The 25654-nt window shown below is 48.7% G+C and overlaps 1 protein-coding gene, 1 long non-coding RNA gene and 1 pseudogene across 2 annotated transcripts in view; 2 read left to right on the forward strand and 1 right to left on the reverse strand.

Annotated features, from left to right (window-relative positions):
• LOC102421516 (arachidonate 15-lipoxygenase) overlaps nucleotides 1–9603 on the forward strand; it is a 10865-nt gene extending 1262 nt beyond the window's left edge. Inside the window, exons 2-14 of the mRNA XM_006102777.3 lie at nucleotides 834–1038; nucleotides 1313–1394; nucleotides 1486–1608; nucleotides 1812–1915; nucleotides 2098–2258; nucleotides 2909–3052; nucleotides 4382–4591; nucleotides 6943–7029; nucleotides 7127–7296; nucleotides 7475–7596; nucleotides 8150–8250; nucleotides 8380–8547; nucleotides 8657–9603. Of these exons, the coding sequence (XP_006102839.1) occupies nucleotides 834–1038; nucleotides 1313–1394; nucleotides 1486–1608; nucleotides 1812–1915; nucleotides 2098–2258; nucleotides 2909–3052; nucleotides 4382–4591; nucleotides 6943–7029; nucleotides 7127–7296; nucleotides 7475–7596; nucleotides 8150–8250; nucleotides 8380–8547; nucleotides 8657–8836 (1857 nt within the window). The 3' untranslated portion in view covers nucleotides 8837–9603. The remainder of the gene's footprint in view (nucleotides 1–833; nucleotides 1039–1312; nucleotides 1395–1485; nucleotides 1609–1811; nucleotides 1916–2097; nucleotides 2259–2908; nucleotides 3053–4381; nucleotides 4592–6942; nucleotides 7030–7126; nucleotides 7297–7474; nucleotides 7597–8149; nucleotides 8251–8379; nucleotides 8548–8656) is intronic.
• A 7336-nt stretch (nucleotides 9604–16939) lies between these two features.
• Nucleotides 16940–17647, forward strand: LOC106699523. The gene is made up of 2 exons (XR_001351139.2): nucleotides 16940–17339; nucleotides 17502–17647. It is a non-coding gene; the product is annotated as an uncharacterized LOC106699523 (long non-coding RNA).
• An 873-nt stretch (nucleotides 17648–18520) lies between these two features.
• Nucleotides 18521–25065, reverse strand: LOC102424244 (annotated as a pseudogene).
• Nucleotides 25066–25654: the final 589 nt, after the last annotated feature.

Here is a 25654-nt window from a genome sequence, read left to right on the forward strand (position 1 = left end):
CTCCAACCAAGAATCCAGCGCTGCCAATTCTGCCTCCTGGACATTCCGGCTTCCGCCCGCCCCGCCCCCGACCACCAGTGTCCCCTTGAGCCTACGTGGCCACCTTCAGCTTCTTCCCTACTCCCCCCCCCCCTCCGCCCCCACTCCACCCCCGGGCGCTTCCTCTCCTGGCCTTCCAAGCCCTTCTGCAGCCAGATCGACATCTTTCAAATACACCCCCACTCCTAACACACCCCTCCCCACAAACATTTGAATGGCTTCTGCGGGTTCTCAGGACCGAATTCTTGGGTTACCCTTCGAGACTGTTCACCATCTAGTCACGCTCATCTCCCACGCGCTCTGTGCTGGGCACAGCCTCCGCGCTCTCGCTTCCTCTCCCTGGCACGCATTTCCCCAACCTCCCCCTCTCTCACTTTCCCTGGTTAAACCCTCCACACCTAGAGGTCTCCGCTCACACCCAGGTGAGGGGCGCTGGGGTCTCTCGGCTGCAAGTGCCTGGTCAACAGTGTATCTCCCCGCGCAACGGTGCGCTCGCCCGCGGCGGTGCCCAGCGCCCAGCGCTCGATAGGATCAGTGACTACGAGGAGGAAAGAGGAGGAAAGAGGGCAGGAAGGAGTGCATCTTCCCTCGTCCGCCTCACCCGGGCTGTAGAACTCCACGGCCCATAATGGGGACGTGGGAACACCTGGTCGGCGCGCCCCCTTTCTCTTTGTGGCTCCTTTGGCGCCGCTTTCCAGAGGCCCAGCAGAAGGGCCTGGGCGGGGAGCGGGGCTCAGTTCAGTCCCCCCTCCTGGCGATCGCCATGGATGCTGAGCCGCTTGTGTCGCCTGCAGGAGACGGAGTTCCAGGCCGACGTGAAGGAGTACCTGGGGCCGCTGCTGTTCGTGAAAATGCGCAAAAGGCACTTCCTGCAGGATGACGCCTGGTTCTGCAACTGGATCTCCGTGCAGGGCCCTGGGGCCGGTGGGGATGAGTTCAGGTTCCCGTGTTACCGCTGGGTGGAGGGCAATGGCGTCCTGAGCCTCCCCGAGGGCACAGGTGAGCGCAGGGTGGGGTGTGAGGAGGCCTCTGGGGCCCAAGAGAGGCTGGGGGTGGGGGAGAGAAGAGGGAACAGGGTGTGAGGGCAGGACCCGGAGGGCTGGGTCTCTTTCCTTTGGGAAGATGTGGATTGCTGGAGTTGGCACGCAGGCTGGGGAGGGGCGTGATGCTGAAGGGTCACCCCTCCCCCGCAAGGGACGGGGGAGGCGGGGAGAGGCTCTCAGGAGAAGCCTCATCGTCCATGCCCTTGTCCGCGCCCTCCTTCCTCCTCTAGGCCGCACGTTGGTAGAGGACCCCCAAGGCCAGTTCAAGAAACACAGGGAGGAGGAGCTGGAAGAGAGAAGGAAGCTGTACCGGTTAGCCTTACCCCGCCCTGACCCCTCCTGACCTGGCAGTGAGTCCTGGCCCTTCTGGGCATCAATGCCTGATTTCATTTCTGCACCACAGATGGGGTAACTGGAAGGATGGGCTGATCCTGAATGTGGCTGCGGCCAATTTATGTGACCTCCCGCCAGATGAGAGGTTTCTGGAGGACAAGAGAACTGACTTTGAGACTTCACTGGCCAAGGGGTGAGAGCAGTGCCAGTTACCTATCTTCTTTTATCATGTTTCTTTTTTTTTTTATAAACCTGGAGGAGAGGGAGGCATCCTGGTCCAGGGGCTCCAATGGACTGAACAGGGACAGGGCTGGATTAGCCCAAGGAGGGTGCTGATAGTTACAATGTGTGATTTTGAGACTAATTTTCAAACCCTTCGCCTATCCTTCCCTGAAGGCTGGCCAAATTAGCCATCAAAGACTCTCTAAACGTTCTTGCTTGCTGGAATGATCTGGATGACTTCAACAGGATCTTCTGGTGTGACCACAGCAAGCTGGCTGGTTAGTATCCCTATCCCAGAACTTCTCCCAGGATCCTTACCACCCAATCTAGGGAACCAGGGCTGGGAGACCTGAGGTCTGGGTCCCTCTGGTGGGCTGGGGGCAAGAGGGAATGGTTTGGTGGGGGTTAGAAGAACCAGGAGATCTGATCTCACAACCTGCTCCACAACTGCCACCCTCAGAGAAGGTGCGGGACTCCTGGAAGGAGGATGCCTTCTTTGGGTACCAGTTTCTCAACGGCGCCAACCCCATGCTGCTAAGGCGCTCCAGTTGCCTTCCTGCCCGCCTGGTGTTCCCTTCTGGGATGGAGGAGATGCAGGCCCAGCTGGAGCAGGAGCTGCAGGTATGGACATAATGGCCCAAAGGAGGCCACACAGTGAAATGGGAGTGTGGTCAGTGTTTATGCTGCTCTGGGCCACACTATGAGCCCAATTTGCCCCCAGATGCAAGAGGGGATTCTACAGGGGAAATCTTGAGTGATCCTGGAGGTGTGCAACCGCATGGCCTTCCTCCTCGACTGAGAAAAGCATATTGTGGAGGAAGAGTGTGTGATGGGTGATAGATGCAATCAAACTGAAGAAATAACTGGGCCTCGGTGCTAAGGATTTGGGGGAGTGTGTAGCAAGAGAATGAGATCAGGGGTGGGCTTATTAATCAGGAGTCAACATGGATCAATTGATGGGTTGGGCAGAGAAAATTCATGGATTATAGGGTGAGACAGATTTGGGTTTGAACCCTGGCTGTGCTGTTTATAAACTGTGTGACTTCAGGCAAGTTACCTATCCTCTTTTATCATGTTTCCTTTTTTTATAAACCTGAAGTTAATTCAAGTGCTTGTAAGGCTTATGTGAAGCCATAGCATGTGATTCATTGCCTGTTACAAAGTAGGTGATGGAGATAAGTTAGTTTCCTTCTTGTTCTTCTTCCTTTGGGCAATCAGGGTGGGAAGAAGATACCTTATACTGATAGCCCTCGTCCTCTGCCCCCATCCAGGGAGGCACACTGTTTGAAGCTGACTTCTCCCTGCTGGATGGGATCAAGGCCAACATCATCCTATGTAGCCAGCAATACCTGGCTGCCCCTCTGGTCATGCTCAAACTGCAGCCTGATGGGAAACTCTTGCCCATGGTCATCCAGGTGAGAAGACCCAGGATTTCTGCTCCCCTGTGGTTGGCCCTCTCAGCTCAGCCCTTCACGGAAATTCACTGAGGATTCACCTGTGCTAAAGCCCTGGGGGTGGCAGTAAAGGAGGCAATGGGCAAAGGCAGAAAGGTGAGGTCTAACTGGAGAGAGAGAGACTGGGAAAATCTAAATATGCTCCAGTACCGAGGAAGTACCTGAGGATGGAGATAGTGTGGGAGGGGTCATGGGAGGTGGGGTGGGCATGAGCCTTGGTGAAGGAGCAGGACCTCCTTCCAGGGGAAGATGGGTTGGGCAGAGATGGGGTGTGCAGAGTGTGAGAAGTTAGATTGTCAGTGGACAATTGGGCTGGCGTGCTGGGGGTTAATGTGAGGTGAGAGAGCACAGACTGTAGTGGGTGGTGGATGCCAAATCAAGGAGTATGAAGACAAGAAGCTGGTGTAGGCTGTTGTGAAACATGCTAGATCCGGAGATTAGGGTGACATGTTACAACCATTGCCCAAGATGGGGGTAATGGACTCAGTTGTGGGGAATAGCTGTGGGGGTGCAGAGGAAAGCTAGATGGGCATGCAGAGGAAAATTAAACTGGCCTGGAAAGAGAAAAGGAAGAGTTAAGCAAGACATCTGCAGAAATAGGACAAATAAAGAGAAAACGATGCTCAGGGGGGCTTTTGTCTGGCCAATTATGAGGTCACTAGAGGCCAGATGCACGAAACTGTGCAAGAGTTGTCCTTTCTTCCCTCGGCTGCTGGCAGCGGCTCCCCTCTGGCACCCGGGACCCGGGCTTCCCTCCAGCCGCCACCAGGCACCCAGGACCCAGGCTTCTCTTGCAGCCCCTGCTTCGTCTGGAAGGTCATCCGGAAGGACGTCCGGTCTAACTAATATATTCCGCTTTTATTATTATAGATGGGGAGACACTCAGATTGTTACATCTAGCCAGTGACTAGCTGAGAACTGGAGACTTAATCAGCTGAATAGGGGTGGTGTTGAAAGATTAGAGAGAAGCTGAACTTTCTGAAAAAGTGTGGGCTAAAGGAAGCAGAGGGTTTGAATCTGAGGGGAGTGAAAGGGCAAGTAGAGGCCAGGAAGTCGGTAGAAGAGGAGCTTGTGCGGAAGGCCGGGCAGAGCAGCTTGTACAATGTTAATGCACTGAGTGGGTAGGAAAGTCAGGAGAAGGAATAGTGGCTGCTGGGAGTAGCAGCAGTGAGGTGGAGAAAGCTAAGCAAATTTGAGGAAGAAGAAAGCGGTTAAATATGCAAAAGGGGGGGAATCTGCTGGGCACCTGGCCACTCATCCTCTTTCCCCCACACTCTATCCTCTCTCCAGCTCCAATTGCCAAGCACGGGATCCCCACCACCACCACTTTTCCTGCCCACGGACCCCCCGATGGCCTGGCTCTTGGCCAAATGCTGGGTCCGTAGCTCTGACTTCCAGCTTCATGAGCTTCTCTCTCATCTTCTGAGGGGACATTTGATGGCTGAGGTTATCGCTATGGCCACCATGAGATGCCTTCCATCGATACACCCTATCTTCAAGGTAATACCTTATCCCCTTCTCTCCTGCCTGCCTCTCTGCCCCATGGCACAGTCCTGCCTCTGGAGGCACCCTCTCTGTGGAGTCTCAGGGTGTGGGGAAAAGCCAACCAATGAGAGACAAGGGAGCAAGAGAGTGAGGTGGCTTGCTCTGCATTTTCAACAGTGTGACATCACCTCCCAAGGAGGTGGAAATGATTCATTGGCAAGGTGGGGGATGAGGGGGTGGGAGGTGAGCAGTGTTCTCTTTTTATATATAAAGCACAGATAGATGAACATACAGTATATAGACAGTGCACACAAATGACTGAGGATTCCATCGCAAAAGGGAAGACCAAGCAAATAACATAGAAGACTTTTCCAGCCAGCTTTGACCTGTCCTAAAATAGTAACACACAGGCCAGTTAGACAGGCTCAGGTCCACAACAGTGGCCTGTTTTTTTTTATTTTTTTTTTTTTTATTTATTTACCCATCAACTTTTCTTCTTGGGCGCCTCCAATGGGGCATTTCTTAAAGTATTACAAATAGTATTACATATGTCTCCTTTTTCCCCCCATTGACATTCCCCCGACCCCTACCCCCCGCCCCCCCCGCCCCGTGTCTTGTGTCCATTGGTTAATCTTATATGCATGCATATAAGTACTTCAGTTGGTCTCTTAATCCCCCCCCCAACCCTCCCCAGGCTTCCCACTGTAGTTCAACATTCTGTTCAATGTTGCTCTGCTTCTGTATCTACCCCTGTTCATCAGTCCATACTGGTCCCATTTATTTGTCCCAACCTCAAGGGGTAGTCTCAACCTCACCAGGGCAGTCTGAGCCTCACCAAGGCCGTTTCAACCTCACCGGGGCCGTCCCTACCTCACGGGGGCCCTTTCAACCTCACCGGGGTCGTCCCTACCTCACGGGAGGCCTGTTTTTTTTTAAACAGACAATTTGAACTGAGTATTTACCCATCAACTTTTCTTCTTGGGCGCCTCCAATGGGGCAAGAACCATTCTTTTTTTTTTTCTTTTCATAAAATATTTTTATTGATTTCAGAGAGGAAGGGAGAGGGATAGAGAGATAGAAACATCAATGATGAGAGAGAATCATTGATCGGCTGCCTCCTGCACGCCCCCTACTGGGGATCGAGCCTACAACCCAGGCATGTGTCCTTGGCCGGAACCAAACCTAGGACCCTTCAGTCCATAGGCCGACGCTCTATCCACTGAGCCAAACCAGCTAGGGCACAAGAACCATTCTAGATGATTGTGCTAAGCCAGACAGAGGTCCTGATCTTTGGGGATTTTCATTTCCATTTCGGGCTACCAGACAATAAAGACTGTATTATGACAGATCAGCGGTGATAAGTACTACAATGCAGAGAATCCAAGCAGAGCAATGTGATGTGGAGTTCAGACTGAGTGGCCAGGAAAGGCTCCCTTGTTGAGATGACATAGAGAACGAGGCTCTGAGGAGCCGGCCTTGAGATGATCAAGGTGCACATTGTTCTGGGCAGAGGGAACAGCTGAGAACAGTGCAGCGGTGCCAAGGCAGGAGCAAGCATGGCCTGTTTGAAGAACGGAAAGGAGGTAAGTGTAATGGACAAAAGGGAGAAGAGAGGAGAGGAAGTTCTGCAGGTAGGCGGGGTAGAGCATGCATTCCAATGGAGGCAATTAGACCCGCCCAGGGGTGAAAGTGGGTCCCAGAACCATGGAAAACTTCTAGGGTGCAAAAACTTAGAATATTTTATGTATAAAGCACATATATACAGCTCTAGCCGGTTTGGCTCAATGGATAGAGCGTTGGCCTACGCACTAAAGGGTCCCAGGTTTAGTCAGTTCTGGTTAAGGGCACATGTTGGGGTTGTGGGCTTGATCCCTAGTAGGGGGCGTGCAGGAGGCAGCCGATCAATGGTTCTTTTTCATCATTGATGTTTCTATCTCTCTCTCCCTCTCCCTTCCTCTCCGAAGTCAATAAAAAAATAAATAAAGGCACACACATATACATATAGTACATAACAGATATTGTAGAGTGTAGCATTAAAATTTCCTGGAGGCGGGGAGAGGAAACACTATCTGAAGAGGTTCTGTAGAGGAGTGATAGTGAAAAAAGGTTGAGAAACATTGAACTTGAACAGTCTTATATGAAAAGAAAAGGAGAATGATTTCTTCCATTATCATACAGCCTCAAGTCAATGGTTTGTGGAATGAATTACAATTTGACCGAACACTCTTGGTGTTGAGGGACCATTGAACTTCATGTCTCTGCTTTTCCTGAAGACCTGGCACCTTTCCTGTTCTTCAGTTCCACTTTCCTGCAGGGACTTGCCGCAGGTCTCTCCTGACTTGTCCTTTCCCGCTTTCTTCCTCCAGCTGATAATCCCCCACCTGCGATACACCATGGAAATTAATGTGCGGGCCAGGAATGGGCTGGTCTCCGACATGGGCATTTTTGACCAGGTATGAAGAGAGAAGGGGGCTCCTGGAGTTCATGCTCCCTCTGGCTCTGGCCTCTGACAGGTGGAGTTGCCTGACCCTGCCCATTCTTGCTTCTCAGGTGGTGAGCACCGGTGGGGGAGGCCACGTGGAGCTGCTTAAGCGCGCTAGAGCCTCTTTAACCTATAGATCATTCTGTCCCCCTGATGACCTGTCTGACCGGGGGCTTCTGGGAGTCAAGTCCTCTTACTATGCTCAGGATGCTCTTCGGCTGTGGGAAATCATCTATCGGTGAGGCAAGGGGAAGGCAGGGCTTGGGGGGAGGGTGGGCGGTCAGGGAGTGGCTTGAGAGAACAGGTGATCTGTGTTGGAGGGCTGGGTGCCCTGACCTGGCCATGTGGGCAAGGAGCAGAGGGCCTGGAGCTCCCTGTCAGCTTCAGCTCTCTTGGCCCAACCCCTTGGCTGACAGCTATGTGGAGGGAATTGTGAGTCTTCACTATAAGACGGACAAAGCGGTGAAAGAGGACCTTGAACTGCAGACCTGGTGTCGAGAGATCACTGAGATTGGCCTGCTAGGGGCCCAGGAGCAAGGTGAGTTGTGCCCCTGCCCTGAGACCTCCAGTGTGGAAGATTCCTCCTGGGAACATCCCCAGAACCCTCCCTGCTTTTGAAACTCTCCAGAAGCATTTGCAACCCCTATTATAATGCCCATGGCCTCTTCAGATTCTTATGCAAGAAGAATCCCTCTAGGTCCCAGATGCAGTGGGACCAGTGGTTGCTCATAAATGCTTAACAACTGGCTCTCAGGGGTGGGGGGTGGGGTAAGCCCTGATTTGTAGCATTTGCCCATTTCCTTGGTGTCAATATTTTCACCGTAGCTCCCGTTGTGATGTCAACCAGCTTGCCACATACCTGAACATTGAACATAACTGACACGTGTGAGCCAGTGTGAGCCATACCAGTACCCCACTGAGTAGGGCCCTCCCAGGAGATCTCCCCGTTTCTCCCACCACAACTCATGCTCATGTCAGTTCCCACAATAGTTCCTCAGAGTCCTTGACACCCTTTCTTCCCTCTCGTATTCTCCCTGCTCAGCCTCTCTGTTCCTGGCCTCCCAGCTTCTAACTCTCCTTGCCTCTTGCAGGATTTCCCATGTCCTTAGAGTCCCGGGACCAGCTTTGCCACTTTGTCACCATGTGCATATTCACCTCCACTGGCCAGCACTCCTCCGTCCACCTGGGCCAGGTATTTGTTATAGGGGGGCAGTGGGCATTTGCACCTGGAGTGGGGGCCGGGGGTGGGGAGCTGTGTGCAGGTGGCTAAGGGGTTTTTATGCTTAGCAGACTTTGATTCTGGATATCTGCCCCTTCTTAGCTGGATTGGTATGCTTGGGTCCCTAACGCACCCTGCACAATGCGGCAGCCCCCACCGACCACCAAGGATGTGACACTGGAGATGGTGATGGCAACACTGCCCAACTTTCATCAGGCTTCTCTCCAGATGTCCATTACCTGGCAACTGGGCAGACGTCAGCCCATTAGTGTGAGAGCCGGGTGGCCTGGTCCCTGAGGAAGGAGGCAGCTGTGGGGAGGTGTGGCGCTACAAACTGGGGTTCATAAGGCTCTCAGCTGCTTTTCTCTCTCCATCTCAGGTGGCTCTGGGCCAGCATGAGGAGGAGTATTTTTCAGGCCCTGAGCCCAAGGCCGTGCTGAAGAAGTTCAGGGAGGAGCTGGCTGCCCTGGATAAGGAAATTGAGGTCCGGAATGCAAAGTTGGATATGCCTTACGAGTACCTGCGACCCAGCATAGTGGAAAACAGTGTGGCCATATGAGCACCCCCGGCCTGTGGTTGTTTCAGCATCTCTTCCCCCAACCCACAGCTTCATCCCTTAGAGCTTGCGGTCTTCCGCTCCCAGCCAGGCCCCTTTCTATCTCCACCCACCATAGGGAGTCCCTTTTGCTTTGTGTGTGCCCGCAGTGAACACATTGTACTCTAGACGCACCACCTAGGGGCCTCATTTTCCCTTTATTCCTCCCACTTTTCATATTGTCCTCCCTTCCTCCCTCATCACTGGGTTCTCCCAAAGGGCAGATAGTAGTCACATTTCTATAAACGGTTTCATTGGACGAGGCAATAATACATATTACTCCACATCCTCATAATTTTGAGTTTAACTATAAAAAAGATATTTTAGAGTAATGAAAGAAACGAAATTAGATAAAACACTGGCCAAAGAATATACAGTACGTCTTTTTAACTCAGTGGGATTTAACATGCCCTGAAGCCAGACACAACACAGGGCAGACCATGGACACGGCAGTTCTCAAGATTTTCACTTTGTGGCTCACTTAGAAAATGACACGTGGAAGTAAAGTGGTTAAACCCAAGAAGCTGCTCCCAGCTGGAGGGATTTGGCCTTGGGGCTTCAGTCTGAGGGGTCCATACTTATAACCCATTTGCAGTTCACCAGCCGGGAGGCTCAAATAAAAATAATGAACTGGAAAGATAGTAAAAATCTCATGGTTATTTTAATGAGGGACAACAAAGGAACCAATATACTCTAACTTCTGTATCTTATTAAATTTTGGAAAAATAAACTTGGAAGTTTCTTTCTTTCTTCCCTCCCCCCAAAGTATTTTTATTGATTTCAGAGAGGAAGCTGCCTCCTGCACACCCCCTACTAGGGATGGAGCCCACAACTTGGGCATGTGCTGTTGGGCAGAATTGAACCCAGGACCCTTTAATCTGTAGGCCGATGATCCACTGAGCCAAACCAGCTAGGGCAGAAGTTTGTTTCTTTTCTTTTTTAAAAATTAAATCTTTATTGTTCAGATTATTACAATTGTTCCTCTTTTTTCCCCCCATAGCTCCCCTCCACCCGGTTCCCACCCCACCATCTGTCCTTACCTGCCCCCCCACCCCCACTGTCCTCATCCATAGGTGTACGATTTTTGTTCAGTCTCTTCCCGCACACCCCACATCCCTTCCCTCCCCCCCCAAGAATAGTCAGTCCACTCCCTTTCTATGCCCCTGATTCTATTATATTCACCGTTTATTCTGTTCATCAGATTTTTTATTCACTTGATTTTTAGATTCACTTGTTGATAGATGTGTATTTATTGTTCATAATTTGTATCTTTACCTTTTTCTTCTTCTTCTTCCTCTTCTTAAAGGATACCTTTCAGCATTTCATATAATACTGGTTTGGTGGTGATGAACTCCTTTCGCTTTTTCTTATCTGTGAAGCTCTTTATCTGACCTACAATTCTGAATGATAGCTTTGCTGGGTAAAGTAATCTTGGTTGTAGGTTCTTGCTATTCATCACTTTGAATATTTCTTGCCACTCCCTTCTGGCCTGCATAGTTTCTGTTGAGAAATCAGCTGACAGTCATATGGGTACTCCCTTGTAGATAACTGTTTTTCTCTTGCTGCTTTTAAGATTCTCTCTTTGTCTTTTGCTCTTGGCATTTTAATTATGCTGTGTCTTGGTGTGGTCCTCTTTGGATTCCTTTTGTTTGGGGTTCTCTGCGCTTCCTGGACTTGTAAGTCTATTTCTTTCACCAGGTAGGGGAAGTTTTCTGTCATTATTTCTTCAAATAGGTTTTCAATATCTTGCTCTCTTCTTCTGGCACCCCCATAATTCAGATGTTGGTACGCTTGAAGTTGTCCCAGAGGCTCCTTACACTATCTTCATATTTTTGGATTCTTTGTTCTTTTTGCTTTTATGGTTGGGTGTTTTTTGCTTCTTCGTATTTCAAATCTTTGACTTGATTCTTGCGATCCTCTAGTCTGCTGTTGGAACTCTGTGTAATATTCTTTATTTCAGTCAGTGTATGCTTAATTTCTAGTTGGTCCTTTTTCATAACCTTGAGGGTCTCACTAGATTTCTTGAGGGCCTCACTAAATTTATCGGCGGTTTCTAGAAAATTCTTGAAAAACCTTAAACCCATGGTTTTGAACTCTATATCCAGTACTTTGCTTACTCCATTTCTGTCATTTGTGACCTTTTTCTTTGTCTCCACATTTTGGCTGCTTCCCTGTGTTGATAGAGTGGCTTTCTGTGCAAGGTGTTCTATAGGGCCCAGTGGCTCAGCCTCCCCAATTACCTGAGATGGACAATCTTGGTGCACCCCTTTGTGGTCTTTGTGCACAGTCTTGTTGTAGTTAAGCCTTGATTGTTGTAGGTATCACTGGGAGGAATTGACCTCCAGGCCAATTGGCTGTGCGAATCAGCTGTGTCTGCAGTGGGAGAACTTCTGTGCTGGAGACACCCTTCTGGGGCAAGACTTGCTTCAGTGGGGCTTTGGTGCTCACTGTGTCTGCCCCCTGAGTGTGTCCCTTATGGATCTGAGGAGTTGTAATCTGGATGGTCCCACTCTGACCACTGGGTACACAGGCTCTTGGATCTCTAAGGTGGTGCTAATTTAGCTTCTGCCTGAGGCTACCCAGCAGGAGCTATGGTGAGATCTGCAGATTCCTCTTCTTTGTTTGAGGTTTGGAGGTGCCCAGATGATGCCCAGCTGTGAAGCAATGCAATCTGCTGTGGGGCCTTGGGCCTTATTTTGGATGTTCTGGTCTCTCTGACCCAGCTGCAGTTTGTTAGGTAATTTTCAGATTGCAAAGGGTAGGCCTTTCATATGCAAAAGCTTCTGTGCACAGCTTGGGTGGGGCGGGGTCTTGGGATCAACAGGGCGGAGCAAGCAGCTATGACTGATTCCCAGTCCTACCCTAAGAGGTCCCGCTTCTCAGTGTCCCGGTAATTGCTGCAAGTACCTCTGAGAGAAAGCCGTACTCGAGTTCCGACTGATGCCAGACAGTCCAGTTTCTCCCTGTATGAGTCTGGGTCTCCAGAGACTCACCCAGAACTGGAGTTCAGAGCAGTCGGGAGCTTGAGACTCTCTCCTGATTGAAAAAGACATCACATTCTCAGTTGCCAGCCCTTTCCGCGTGCACCTCTGTACCTCCGCACTTTACTTCTGCACCTCCTCTGAGTCTCAGTTTGCTTTTCTCTTTCCTTCAAGTTGTAGAATTTCCACTCAGCCAGCCTTCCTGTGGTTCTGGATGATGTCCGTTTTGTCTTTTAGTTGTATTTTTGAAGTGGTTGTGCGAGGCAGCAATTTCCAGTGTTTACCTATGCCGCCATCTTGGTTTCTCCAGAAGTTTGTTCTTAATATGATCATCTGTAGATATATATTTTTAAACCTTTATTGTTGACAGTATTACAGATGTCCCTCTTTTTCCTTCATTTTCCCCCTCTACCTGGTTCCCGCCTCACCCCAGGCCTTAATCACCCTATTGTCTGTGAAATGGATTATTTCCAATTTGTCAATACTACCTTTGCGACCTGGTGCAAAGTCAATTTTTATAATGTGCTTTACATGCCTGAAAAAATTTATATTCCAGACCACCTGGTATGGCTCAGTGGATAAGTGTTGACCTATGAACCAGGAGGTCACAGTTCAATTTCCAGTCAGGGCACATGCCCCAGTTGCGTGCTCGATCCCCTGTGGGGATGTGAAGGAAGCAGCTGATCGATTATTCTCTCTTATCATTAATGTTTCTACCTCTCCCCCCTCTCCCTTCCTCTCTGAACTCAATAAAAAAATTTAAAAAACCTTACATTCCATGCTTTTTGGGAGCAGGGTTACATATTTCTCTGTTAGATCAATCTTTTAATTATGTGGTTCTAATGATCTATAGTCTTTTTTTTTAAATGATCTATATTCTTATTGCCTGATTTATTTGTTTCTGGTGAGTGCACTAAGCTCTTCTTCTGCATTTGGGTAATTATCAATATTTCCTAGTAATTCTTCCAGTTCTTACTCTATATATTTTGAGACAGGATATTTAGATATTTAGATGATAGAAGCTCATGGTTGTTATATCTCTTTAGTGGAGTGTTTTTTAAAATCATGATATATTGTACTTCTTTATTTCTCTTATTATTTTTTTGCCTCAAATTTTGTCTCATATTAATATTGTTTTCCTTTAATATTTGCCTGGCCTTGTTTTTTTTTATTTTCTCTTTATTTCATATTTTCTCTGTTACTTGTAAGCAACATGTAGTTGGATTTAAAAAAATCTAAACTGGTAGTCTGTTCTTTAACGGATGAGTTTAACCTGCTAACCTTTTTGTGTGATTACTGCTGTACTGTGTCTACCAACGTATTTATGTTTTTCTTTACTTCTGTTTTCCTACTTTTAAACTGTCATTAGATGGTTAGTTTTTTTTTTTTTCCATTCCTCCCTACTCCCGTTGACTTGGAAACTATAAAGTATTACTGTTCTTTTAGCAATGACCTTTATAATTTTGACATTTCTACTTTGGTATTAATTTTTCTAAGAAAGTCAAACGGTATTCACTACTTCTATTCTCTATCAGATAGTATACTTTACTCACAGAACCCTCATGTCTTTTGGTCTAGAAATTATTATTATTTAGTAATTATACAGTAATTAAATAGAATTATTTAACAATTAAATTTGTCTATGTTTTAAAAGTATATTTTATTGATTTTTTTACAGAGAGGAAGGGAGAGGGATAGAGAGTTAGAAATATCGATGAGAAACATCAATCAGCTGCCTCCTGCACACCCCCTACTGGGGATGTGCCCACAACCAAGGTACATGCCCTTGACCTGAATGAAACCTGGGACCCTTCAGTCCGCAGGCCGACGCTCTATCCACTGAGCCAAACCGGTTAGGGCTGTCTGTGGGGAGCTGATATAGGGTTAAGCCTCGGACTGACCTGTGGGCAAAGTCGCAAACAATTCCCAGTTTAGAGGGCACAGTCCTCTTAGCATAATTAGGCTTGCCTGAAGATCTCTCTCCTTTTTCTCTGTGGCCTCAGCAAGGCACAGGGAAGATCCACGGAGACTAAGGAAAGCTAGAGAGTTCTGAAAAAAAAAAATATGCTGGGGTCCAGAGGGTCCAGGGGTTCCCAAAGGTGTGGACAGAGTCGGCGAAGAATGTTTTACACGGAGACAGTGTTCAGAACTCTCTAGCTTTCCTTAGTCTCCGTGGATCTTCCCTGTGCCTGGCTGAGGCCACAGAGAGAGATCCCAAGGCAAGCTGAGCCTTTATTTTATAGTGAGAGGTAAACAAGGTAGTGGTTTCTATAGTTACACAGTTCTTGTGAGTTTCACTTGTTTTGACCATAGTTACACTTCCTGCACCTCCCTCAGCCCATTAGCTTCCCAGATGAGATCTAGAGAGCCTCATAAGGTCAAGCCTAATTATGCTAAGAGGACTGTGCCCTCTAAACTGGGAATTGTTTGTGACTTTGCCCACAGGTCAGTCCGAGGCTTAACCCTATATCAGCTCCCCACAGCTGTCCATGTGTTTTTACTAATTTCTAAGTTCACCTTTGTTTCTTGCATGACACTCATTTCCTTTGATTTTACTTCTTGTTGTTTAAGTACAATCCCCGCCCTTGTTTCATTTCTGTTTGCTTTGGTTTCACATTTCCTTGTTGTTATGATTCCTGTTATTTCTCCTTTATCCCTGTGGACCCTATATAACCAGAACAGTTGTTTGGTGGTTGCTCTATCACCCTACTTTGGCCTGGGTGAATTAGCCTCCTGAGAATTGGCTTTCTTTCTTAGTGTTAGACTTCCTCACGTCCTTTGGAACTTGGCTTTGTAGGATTATCTTGAATGGGAAGCCCACCCATTTCCCCTGCACACATTCACCTTCATAGTCATCTCCAACAGCCACCGAGGCCCCCATCAAAGGACCTGGTCTCGATGGGTAGTTAAGGCTCCAGTTCTCGGAGGGGATGGGAGAGGATGCACGTAAGAGCCTGGCTGGGTGTCCCAGGGCCTGGCAGGATGGCTGCGCCTCCCTACCTCCACCTTCCGAGTCACAGAGCTTCAAGCAAACCCAACCCTGGGCCGGGGTGCATCACAATTTGTTTTTAACTCCTTTCTCAAGCGCCTGCCAGGCCCAGTGAGTTTGAATCAAAACCCTTGACTTATGTGCAACACTTTTAGTCCCTTGTACCCCACGGGCTAGAGCTCCCGGCCAGCTCTGCCTGCCTCTTGGCACCAATCCCAGCACACCTGCAATTCAGCCAGCACTTCCTCTTGTTTTTGTCTTCTATAGCGAGTCCAGAAAGATGTCTTCTTTATCGAGTGGGACCTTTCTTTTCCGGGAGGGGCTGAGAGGGGAAGCTGAGGATCTAACACCCCAGGTGTGAAGCAGGGAGCTCAGGGCATGTTGAGATGGTGTCAGAGTACAGCTGTTCTGAGTCTGTATATTCTTCTGAATTCTGCTAATGGTTACACCAAGTGTCAAAGCAGGACCTAGTTCTTGGAGTACTTACTCCTAAATCCTCCTCACAGCACCAGGTGTGAGAGCACTCATTGCTCCATCCTGCCTGCTGGTCCAAGTGTAGGAGCAACATCCTGCCTGCTGGTCCAAGTGCCCTACTATGCTAGAGCCCCTCTGTCAGGGGCTGGACGTTCTTGGAAGACGGGTGGTAGACAGAGAAGCCCTGAGAAGCTGTGGGTGTATAAGCAGGAGTCCTCATTGTAGGAGCCAGTGGCCATATGTCCATCAGACAAAACAATTCTTCACAACAAAGTCTCAATAGGCAGCTGTACACCAGTTGAACAAATACATCTTTGCTGGAAACCAAGATCAACAGTAATTAATATAAATGTGGAAAGTCCACCAGAAGGCTGAGTTTGGGTTTTGATATTCACAGGGTGAATATTTACATTTTATTACCTACTGCTGACTCAATGGCCTAAAGCAAACTCCCCCCAAACCTGATAATCTTATTGTTTACTAAACATTACCATTGATATGTCTGTTTGCATTCCTAAAAGGCAATTGTGTATTCTAGTAAATAAAATGGAACTTGACTACTACAGTTGAGTTTTCCCTGGCTTCCCCCCATAATTTCAAAATTAACATTTCTTATATTTCTTGTCTTGTGTGTCAATTGGCACTTCAGCTATTTCTCCAAGCCTTTGAACCCGAAAGCCATGCTGGCCATGGCCGTTCACACATCTTTCCCACAAAGTAGCAGTAGCCTCTGTACCCACAGTCATTATCTGAGCAGCCGCACGCTGCCTCTAGACCTACCGCCTCACATAGCAGCGGCCCCTGAGCTCCTAACCTCAGCAGCCTTAGTAGCCTCTCTCCAGCCTCTCCAGCCTTTCCCCCTTTTCCGCACCACTCTAGCTGGTCAGTCACGTGGATTTTAGCACTTAGACCAGTGGTTCTCAACCTTCCTAATGCCGCGACCCTTCAATACAGTTCCTCATGTTGCGGTGACCCCCAATTTCATTGTTACAAATTGAACATAATTAAAGCATAGTGATTAATCACAAAAACAATATGCAATTATATATGTGTTTTCCGAGGGTCTTAGGAGACCCCTGTGAAAGGGTCGTTCAACCCCCAAAGGGGTCGTGACCCACAGGTTGAGAACCGCTGACTTAGACAAAAGAGGCCTCTTGCCAATAGTGACATCATATTTTGGCTACAGAAAGGCACATGTGCACAGTGTACCATGAGATTGCTGTCCTTGCACCTGTGTATGGCATCTTAGCCTTGAACATACTGATTAAGATTCCCATATTCAGAGTGGCCTTGGCCATCGGCGTGCTAACAGCAAGACCTTCACTCTCTAATTGACCTTGAGTATCCAGTGACTCTGGCATGGCTCCCACAGATGGGAATGGTGGTGGTGGTGGCATAATTTCCATTTTATGGATGACTAACGGAGGCCAGGGAGCTGAGCTACTTCCCCCAAAGCCACACTACTGAGGCAGCTGAACGAGAACTTGAAGGCTTGGCACTCAGCACAGTGCTCTTTCTGTGCCTGCGTCGAGGGAGAACTGAAAGTGACAGTTGCCTGATTCTTGGTGTCTGCCTCCTTGTGATGAGGAAGGAGAAATAGCCAATGTTCATGAATCTGCAGCCGATGTTGCCCAAAAACCTGAGGTAGAAGAAGGAGGACCTCCACCCACCAGCCTGCCTCCAGCTCTGCCTCCCCCCGAGTCCCCCAAGGTGCAGCCTGAGCCAGAGCCAGAGCCTGGGCTACTGTTGGAAGTGGAGGAGCCGGGGCCGAGGAGGAGCGTGGGGCTGAGACTGCACCCACACTGGCCCCTGAGGTGCTCCCCTCCCAGGAGGAGCTGGAGAAGGAAGGGGGAAGCCCCCCAGCGGGCCACCTCCTCAGGAGCTAGTGGAAGAGGAGCCCTGTGCTCCTCCGCCAGCCCTGTTGACGAGGGGACTGAGGGTGGGGGTGATGAGGTCCCCCCCGCCACCAGAGACATCTGCAGCTGAGGAAATGGAGACGGAGACGGCCCCTCCCCAGGAAAAGGTGAGTGGGCCAGGCTGGGAGGGCATCTCTGGGTGGGGAAGGTGGGGCGGGGCGGGCAGGAGGAAGAGGGGGTTGCTTGTGTTAGGGAAGGGCTTTGCCCAAGCCTGACCCACTCCTGTATGTGTGTGAGACTGTTTTGAATCATGTCTTTGTCCCTCAAAGGAGCAGGATGACACAGCTGCCATGCTGGCTGACTTCATTGATTGTCCCCCTGATGACGAGAAGCCACCACCTGTCACAGAGCCTGATTCCTAGCCGTCTCCTACACCCCCACTCGTGTCCAATAAAGTTATGTACTTCGGCATCGACTGCTGCTTCTGCCTTTTGCCACAACTGTGTCCCCCCCTCTATCCCTTGCCTTCGTCAGCACCTCCCTGGCAGGAATTTGGCAAGTTCACCCCAGGCCTTCCGACCCGTTCTTGAGATTTGGACATTCCTGGTCAGTGTCTGATCCCTTTAAGCAGTTGCATATCCTAGGCCTTGCCGGGGTGCGTGTGTGAGCAGGAACCTAGAGGAGTAGACGTGAGGGCATTGAAATCTATGGGCTGGAGGTAGGTGCCCCCTGGTTCTTTCACTCAGTCCATTGAAGGGTGAACATAAGGAAAGGGCCTTGGAAATGCAGAAAAGGGAGTGACTTCCCAGCTGCGTGTATTCTGCGGAGTGATGTTTGAGCTGATTTTGGGAAACTTAAGGTTTTAAAGTTTCCCTCAACTTGTTTTTTTCAAAAATGTCAAGCCTGCAGAAAAGTTAGAAGAATAGAATAGTATAATACCTTTGCATAGGCTAATCAGTTGGTAACATTTTCTCATGTTAGTGTTTATAATGTCTGTATCTGCATATAGACTTGTATTTATATATGTACTTAAATCTGTCTGTAATCAATACACATTTATATGTGCACACATTTTTTTGTGTGTGGGGCCATGTTGCAGACGTCATGACCCTTCACCTCTCAGTTCTTCAACATTAACTCCCAGGGTTAAGACATTTTTCTACATAATCACAGTACCATTATCAGACCTAAGAAAAGTCACAGCAATAAAATATTACATGTATTATATTGTGAGATCCAAGTGTCCTATTTATCTCTAAAATGTTTTTGATGGCTGTCTCTTCCCCACCCCCCACTTGATTTAATTTCAAGGGTGTTATTTTCTTAGGTGGAGAGGGCCATTTAAGGCTTAAGGATCACTGCAAGGACAGGTGCGAGGTGTGCAAACTCTCAGAATAGTGATTTTTCAAAAATGTATAGAACCCGAATTCTGGAAACGGGGTAGGTAAAGTTGACATTGACCCCGAGGAAGAGGCTAGAACAGAAAGTTTTAAAGTTTACACTATATTGTGAGTAGGATAACATATTCCCAGTTCAGAACCCAAGAGAGACAAAATGCTAGTTGAAAAGTTTCACCATGTTGCTCTGTCACCTAGAGCAGCCAGTATGATCAGTTTTTATGTGTTCTTCCGGAGATAATATAGCATATATAAGCAATTATGTATAAAAGTCCTTCCTTTTATTTTTCGAAAGAGGGTAGTATGATATCACTTAATAAAGTCAATTTCACTAAGACATGGGATTCATTCAATAAATATTGAGTATCAATTAGGTACTTGGCACTGATTTCTCATTAATATGTTTTTTTTTTACAACATCAGCTTTTAAAAATGGAAACAAATTGCCATTCCAAAAACAATTTTATTTATTTATTTATTTAAATTATTATTATTTTTTAAAAGGACCTTAATTTTTTTTAGAAATATATATTTTATTGATTTTTTACAGAGAGGAAGGGAGAGGGATAGAGTTAGAAACATGGATGAGAGAGAAACATCGATCAGCTGCCTCCTGCACACCTCCCACTGGGGATGTGCCCGCAACCAAGGCACATGCCCCTGACCGGAATCGAACCTGGGACCCTTCAGTCCGCAGGCCGACGCTCTATCCACTGAGCCAAACCGGCTACGGCCCAAAAACAATTTTAGAGAAGAAAAGTGTTCCCTATAAAAATAAACTTACACTCCTCAAAATTATAAATATCATAACTTTTATGTCTGTAATTTGCAATGCTCCCCTGCAATATCTCCCCCCTTCATTTGACATCATTCTTCTACCATCACATAGTGAAGAGAAAGCAGTATTACAGCAAAGCTTAGATAGTTTAATTTAACGTAAGAATTTGCACAATGATTTTTAAAAATCGGTGGCCTTCCTGGCCCTTCTTTTCTACATTAACCTCACTGCAGTAACCAGTGTCTTGGAGAGAGCATCAATATTCAAGAACAGTAAGAATTTTCCGAATTGCAACTTGTAGTGCACACGATGATGAACAGGGTCTGGATGATACAGGGGAGGGTGCCTATTTTAGACAATCTACTTCAAGTAAAAAAGAAATCCACAGATACCCATCGGCTACTACGTTAGGTTCTAACAGTGTCTTAATGTGAGAAACAAATGCTTCACAAAATATAAGCTTACTGGGATGGGTAAAGAAAAGAGCAGGTGGTTGATAACACCGTACTCAAACCCAAGCCACAGTCTGAATAGGAAAACCAGTGTAAAAACTGTGAAGGCATTCCCTGAATAATAACGTGTTGGATGACAATGACACTAAAACCTCATCAAGGCCCTAAAAAGAAGTCACATGCAAAATTAAACAAGATGTGCCATACATATTGTATAGCTAGCTCTACTTTTTTTTCTCTCTTTCGTTGAAAAGCTTAGGAAGATACGATTGCCTCAGTAACATGTGGCACCGCATCGCCAACACTTCTTCTGCTCCCGAGAGGGAGTTCTCTGACAGTCAGAAGAGCCCCCAAGAGGGAAACACATGCCTTAAAAGGCACAGTTTGAGAAAAAGGCAGAGCTGAAGCACCTTGAAATTTCACAAAGAATCCAGTAGGTGTCACCAAAGCATTAACAATTCCTTGGGAATTTATAAAAACAAAAAATAGCTAGACAGAAAAATAGACTGTCAATCCCTCTCTAGAACCACAGTGCACCTTTCCCATTGTTTTCGGATTAATTGCTGCGTAAAATGAGGTTATTTAACTTGCTTTAAGGGAGGCTTCTATTGCACATGCATTTCTTTGGTCGGAAGGAACATGCACTGTTGTTAAAATGTTTCCATAAATTGCCCCTCCGTGGTCGCCAAGGGTGGGCCCTCCCCCTTCTTGCTGTCCTCCTCCTCAGTGCAGTCCTCCGAACCGAGGCTCTGGTAGTATTGGGTCTAACATCCATATCCCTCTTCTCCATGACATAGAACGGACTTCCATTCATAAGAGAAAGGGAGAAGGGGAAGGGGAGGAGGGAAAAGAAGGGGAGGGGAAGGAAAAGGGAAACGGAGGAGTGATGGTCACAAAGTGTGCAGGGAGCTCTTTCCTGGACAAATCTCCCAGTCAACCATCCGGAGAAACGGGGGTCCTTACCCAGACTCCTTTTCAGCTTTGAAAACAACCTCAGGGAAAAGCAATAACCTAGCAGGAGTTAGCAAACTGTCCTTGTTCCACCTGCCCAGGGAAGCTGCACCTTCCACTTGAAAAGAGAATCTGGGAAGGCAGGACCTGGGAAGGCAGACCCCGGGAAGGCAGGCTCCCCTGCCCGGTTGTGTGTCATCGCCTGCCGGCAGGCATGCTAACGTTCGGTCGGCATCAGTCACCATCCCTCTCTTTGGGCTCCTACTTTCTTTGGCGCTGTTTCCATTTTTCACTCACTAAGAAACCAAGCGGCACTACAGTGGATCTAACACCTCAAACGGAATGCTTTTAACCCCTTTACAAACAAAGACACCTTTCTCTCTCCACCATCAGCTCATCACCCAAACCACCCTCACTCAGAGCTCCTCCAACTCTACTCACGCCTTCTTCCAAACTTGCTCTTTACTTTCCTGAAATGTCAAGCTCCTCCAAAGTCCCTCCAAATTCCTCAGAGTTCCCGGCTTCCTGTGCCTTTCATTCACATGGCTGTTCCCTCTGATATTGAAAAAGAAAATAAAATAAAAGACAGGTAGTTTCAACATAGGACAAGTTAGATTCCTTGTTAAGTTTTAAAAAAAATCATTTGCACATCCTTAAGCTCAACATCATCATCGAATAATTAAAACAACAAAGAAAACGAGAAAACAAAACCCAGAGTCCTTGCTTCCAAGCACTAGCGTGGCCCAGCTCCCCAGCTGGCGGGAGGGACACGCTGCTGTAATAGACAAGCTCGCAGGATCCGGGACAGAGGACGCCAGGCGCAGGGGCTGCTGCGCGCGTTTGGAGAACTAACTCTAGAGATAAAAGGGGGAAGGCTCTCGCATCGCGGGGCCAGGAAACAGCCCTCCGAGAAGAGACTGGCTGCTGGTTTGTCCTCAGTCCCTGCGCGCCCTGAGCCACGGGGAGCCGGCCTTGAACCGGGTTTCCACACCTCGCTCAGGGCCGCCTCCAGCTTCTGTCTGTAGGCCTGTAGCGCCTCTTCAGGTTACACAGCTGCGCATCCTCTTCCTTGTCCAAGACACGCAAGAAGTTCTGCCTTTCTGGAAGGCTGGAGGCTTCCCACTCTCCAATTTCATGTTCACGGAGAACAAAACAAAGTGTGCCTGTTCTGGGCCCTGCTGCCAAACGCAGGCAGAGTGGATGCTCCGGGTCTGAGAGCTTGGGGCACAGACTTGATCTTCCCGGTAACAGCGCTTATAAAGTGCAAACTGGGCAGAGCTCATGGTCAAGAAGAAATTTTTGAAGCAGAGCCCTCGATCACTTCCCCCACGGTGTTACGTGCTGCTAAATTGAAAAGAGTGTTCATGCAGCCCGCTGCTGCTGGGAGCAGCCCTTTCTAGCCCGCAGAGGCGCCTGCGAGAGCGTTGCAGAAGTTCCACCTGCACCTCGGTGAAGCCAGTGTAAGTCCCATTCGGATTCAAGGTCATCTTCAACTTGTCTGTGACTGCTAACTTGTGTTTATGAATTTTCTCTCGGGTTTCCTCTTGGCTGAGGTAATTGTGGGTTTCCTTCTTTTTCTCCACATCCTAATCTGTGGTATTTGTTACAGCAGCCCAAGAAGACCAAGACATCACTCAAAGTGACTAGTAAACAGTGCAGCCTTGAACTTGCTGGCCAAGAGCGGGGCTTGCCCTGGGGCGCTCTCTTGAAGAAGGCGGTCCTCCTCCTCCTCCTCCTCCTCCTCCTCCTCCTCCTCCTCCTCCTCCTCCTCCTCCTCCTCCTCCTCCTCCAGGCTGCTGTAGCCACTGCTCACGCTGCTGGTCCAGGCGTGGGCTGGCCGCCTCCCCAGGGCGCAGGTGGCCAGGCCCGGGGGTTTGTGGCTCAGGAGTTGGGACTTTGTTCTCTAAGTAGCAGAGATTCCTTTCAAGTTTAACTGGGAGGAGGGAAGTAACTGGTTTTATTTTCCATCAGCTTTGGAAACCTGTGGAAGAGAGCTGGAGCCCAAGAGACCAGGGAGGAAATGTGCTCTGGGCTGGGCAGCAGCCATGGTAGGCATGGGGAGGTCTGGCTGCGTGGCGTCTAAGGGTGCCCTTGGTCTGCTGTCTGGGGCAGGGCTGCCACCCAGTCCCGAATGCTTCAGGCTGGGTGGGCCTCACCTGGGCGCAGTGTCTCCTCGGGAAGAGCTGGCTGCTTTGCCCAGGCCTTTAGTCTGTTGTCACTCAGTAGGCTGTGTCGGTGTCCTCATCCTATATAATAAAGAGCTAATATGCAAATGGTAGTCACACCCTGGTGCCCTAGCACTCTTGCGCTGGGGCTGGGGATCTGAGGTCGCGCCCCCTACCCCAGCACCGGGGCTGGGAGACCTGAGGCTGCACCCCCTGCCTGCCAGGGCTTGACGGGGGACCTGAGGCTGCGACCCCTGCCCTGTGGGGCTTGACGGGATTGGGACCGACTGGGTATGGGTCTCATGTGATTTCGAGTTGCACGCGGGTGGGTGGCGACTTGACGCTGGGTCCCAAGGTGTGTCCCAGATTCTGACAGGAGGGAGAATTTTCTTTCATCTCTGACATTTCTATTATAGAGAAAGGGCAAATAGCAATATTAAAATAAATTCCCTTTTAATGTGCACAAATTTCATGCACTGGGCCACTAGTTGCTTATAAGCCCCCAGAGATGGGCCTTTGGGATAACCCCCAAATGGCAGGATCTGTAGCCCAAATAGGAGCAGTTTTAGGCTTTATGGAGTGCTGATGGTGTACCAGGAGGGTACGAGGCATTGGGGAAATAATACATTCATTAGATCTTTCTCAAAAGGAAGTCACAGTCTGGCAGTAATTTAGAACATGGAAGCAACTGGGTAGGTGGGGTTTAGAGCTCATAAAGGGGGTTCAGGGCTGCAGAGAAACTTGGGAGGGGCCAAGGCACCCAGGGAATATGATTGGAATGAAAAGAGAAGTGAGCTGAGTATGGAACCCAGATGACACCAACCTTTTAGGATCAAGAGGTGCCTGTAGCCCTAACCGGTTTGGCTCAGCAGATAGTGTTGGCCTGCAGACTGAAAGGTCCCAGGTTTGATTTCGGTCAATGGCATGTACCTTGGTTGTGGGCACATCCCCAGTAGCGGGTGTGCAGGAGGCAGCTGATCGATGTTTCTCTCTCAATGATGTTTCTAACTCTCTATCCCTTTCCCTTCCTCTCTGTAAAAAAAAAATCAATGAAATATATTTAAAGAAAAAAAAAAAGAGGTGCCTGTAAAGGAGAGAAGAGAACTTGGAGAGGGTGGTGTCCTAGAAAAGGAGAAGAGCTTCCAACAGGAGGGGAGCCTCAGTGCTGCAGAGGAATGGCAGGGGGTGTGTCGGCAATCAGTGCGCTCAGGGAGAGCAGTCTCAGAGGGCAGGCGGGTAGAGCCCGTGGGAGGATTGGGAGGCGAGCCGAAGATTCTGCCCGTGAGGAGGGAGGAGGGCACCGGCCCAGGCTCTGCGCCACTGCCATCTCCACCCAGGGACCGTGGCCACCCGCTGCTCCGCAGCCACCCACGTGCCCTTCCTGCTCAGTTCCTGGCCTGTTCTCTGGTTTCTGTGTGCCAGGGAGGGTCGCTCTCCAGCCTCTCCTCAGCCTGACGTGTGGTTCCTGTCGCAACCGCTAGGGGGAGGCAGTGCTCCCGAGACCCATCCCAGGCTCTGGGCTGGGACCTCTCTCAGGGAGGCAGAGATTTGATGTTTTCAGAAGGCTTTACTTGGCCATGCTGTTGGAAATCACTCCTTCTGCCCCCATCTCCCATTGTGAAGCCCTTACCCTGCCCCTCGACTTTTAACACATCACCACCTGATACATCAGTGGTTCTCAACCTTCCTAATGCTGCGACCCTTTAATACAGTTCCTCATGTTGTGGTGACCCCCAACCATAAAATTATTTTCGTTGCTACCTCATAATTGTAATTTTGCTACTGTTATGAATTGTCATGTAAATATCTGATATGCAGGATGTATTTTCATTGTTACAAATTGAACATAATTAAAGCATAGTGATTAATCACAAAAACAATATGTAATTATATATGTGTTTTCCGATGGTCTTAGGTGACCCCTGTGAAAGGGTCGTTCGACCCCCCAAAGGGGTCCCGACCCACAGGTTGGCGACCCACAGGTTGAGAACCACTGTGATACATGCTGCTTGATATGAATTTGTTTAGAGTTTGTCTCTTCCCAAAAGAATGCAAGCACCATGAGAGTGGAGACTTTATTTTTGGGCTGCCCAGGTCTGAATCTCCTGTCCCACGATCCTGGTTCATAGTGGGGACTCAGTCACCTCCATGTGGTGGCCTAGTGCTTACGCCACATTTTTGGGTCTCAGACACCAAGAATCTAAACCCTTTAACACTTTGATCATTTCAGTCCCTGTCAACCAGCCTGGAGGGTACTTGCTTTCATTCGTAATATTCCACTTGTTATGGGGAGAGGAGGTAAAAGAGGCAGGAAAATGAATTTGCGATGGTGTTACCAAAGAACCCTCCGGTTATCCCATCCGTCTGTCTGTCCATCCAACAGGCCATTCCTTCACTCACTGCTTCCACATGTCCATAGTACTTCCTGCAGGCTGTGCATTATGCTTGGTGCTGGAGTTTACAAAAATGAAAGCTACAGTGACTATCTCTAAGGATATCTCTGTTTCCTGGGAAAAAGAAAGGTAAATAGAGGAATACAATACAGTGAGATTATGTTGTTGTAGAATACAATGGGGGCCCCACAAGAGACTGTTGGGGATAGTGGGGAGACATATGGTACCAGAGGGCTTTGTGAGAGCAGTGCCTGTTGTGTGGGCAGTCTGGGGGGCAGGCATTTTGGATGGAAGAAGGTTGGGGAACTCCACCAATCCTGTCACTGGAACCAAGAAGCAGGACATT

This window comes from Myotis lucifugus, unplaced genomic scaffold, assembly GCF_000147115.1.
Source record: "Myotis lucifugus unplaced genomic scaffold, Myoluc2.0 scaffold_426, whole genome shotgun sequence".
NCBI lineage: Eukaryota > Metazoa > Chordata > Mammalia > Chiroptera > Vespertilionidae > Myotis > Myotis lucifugus.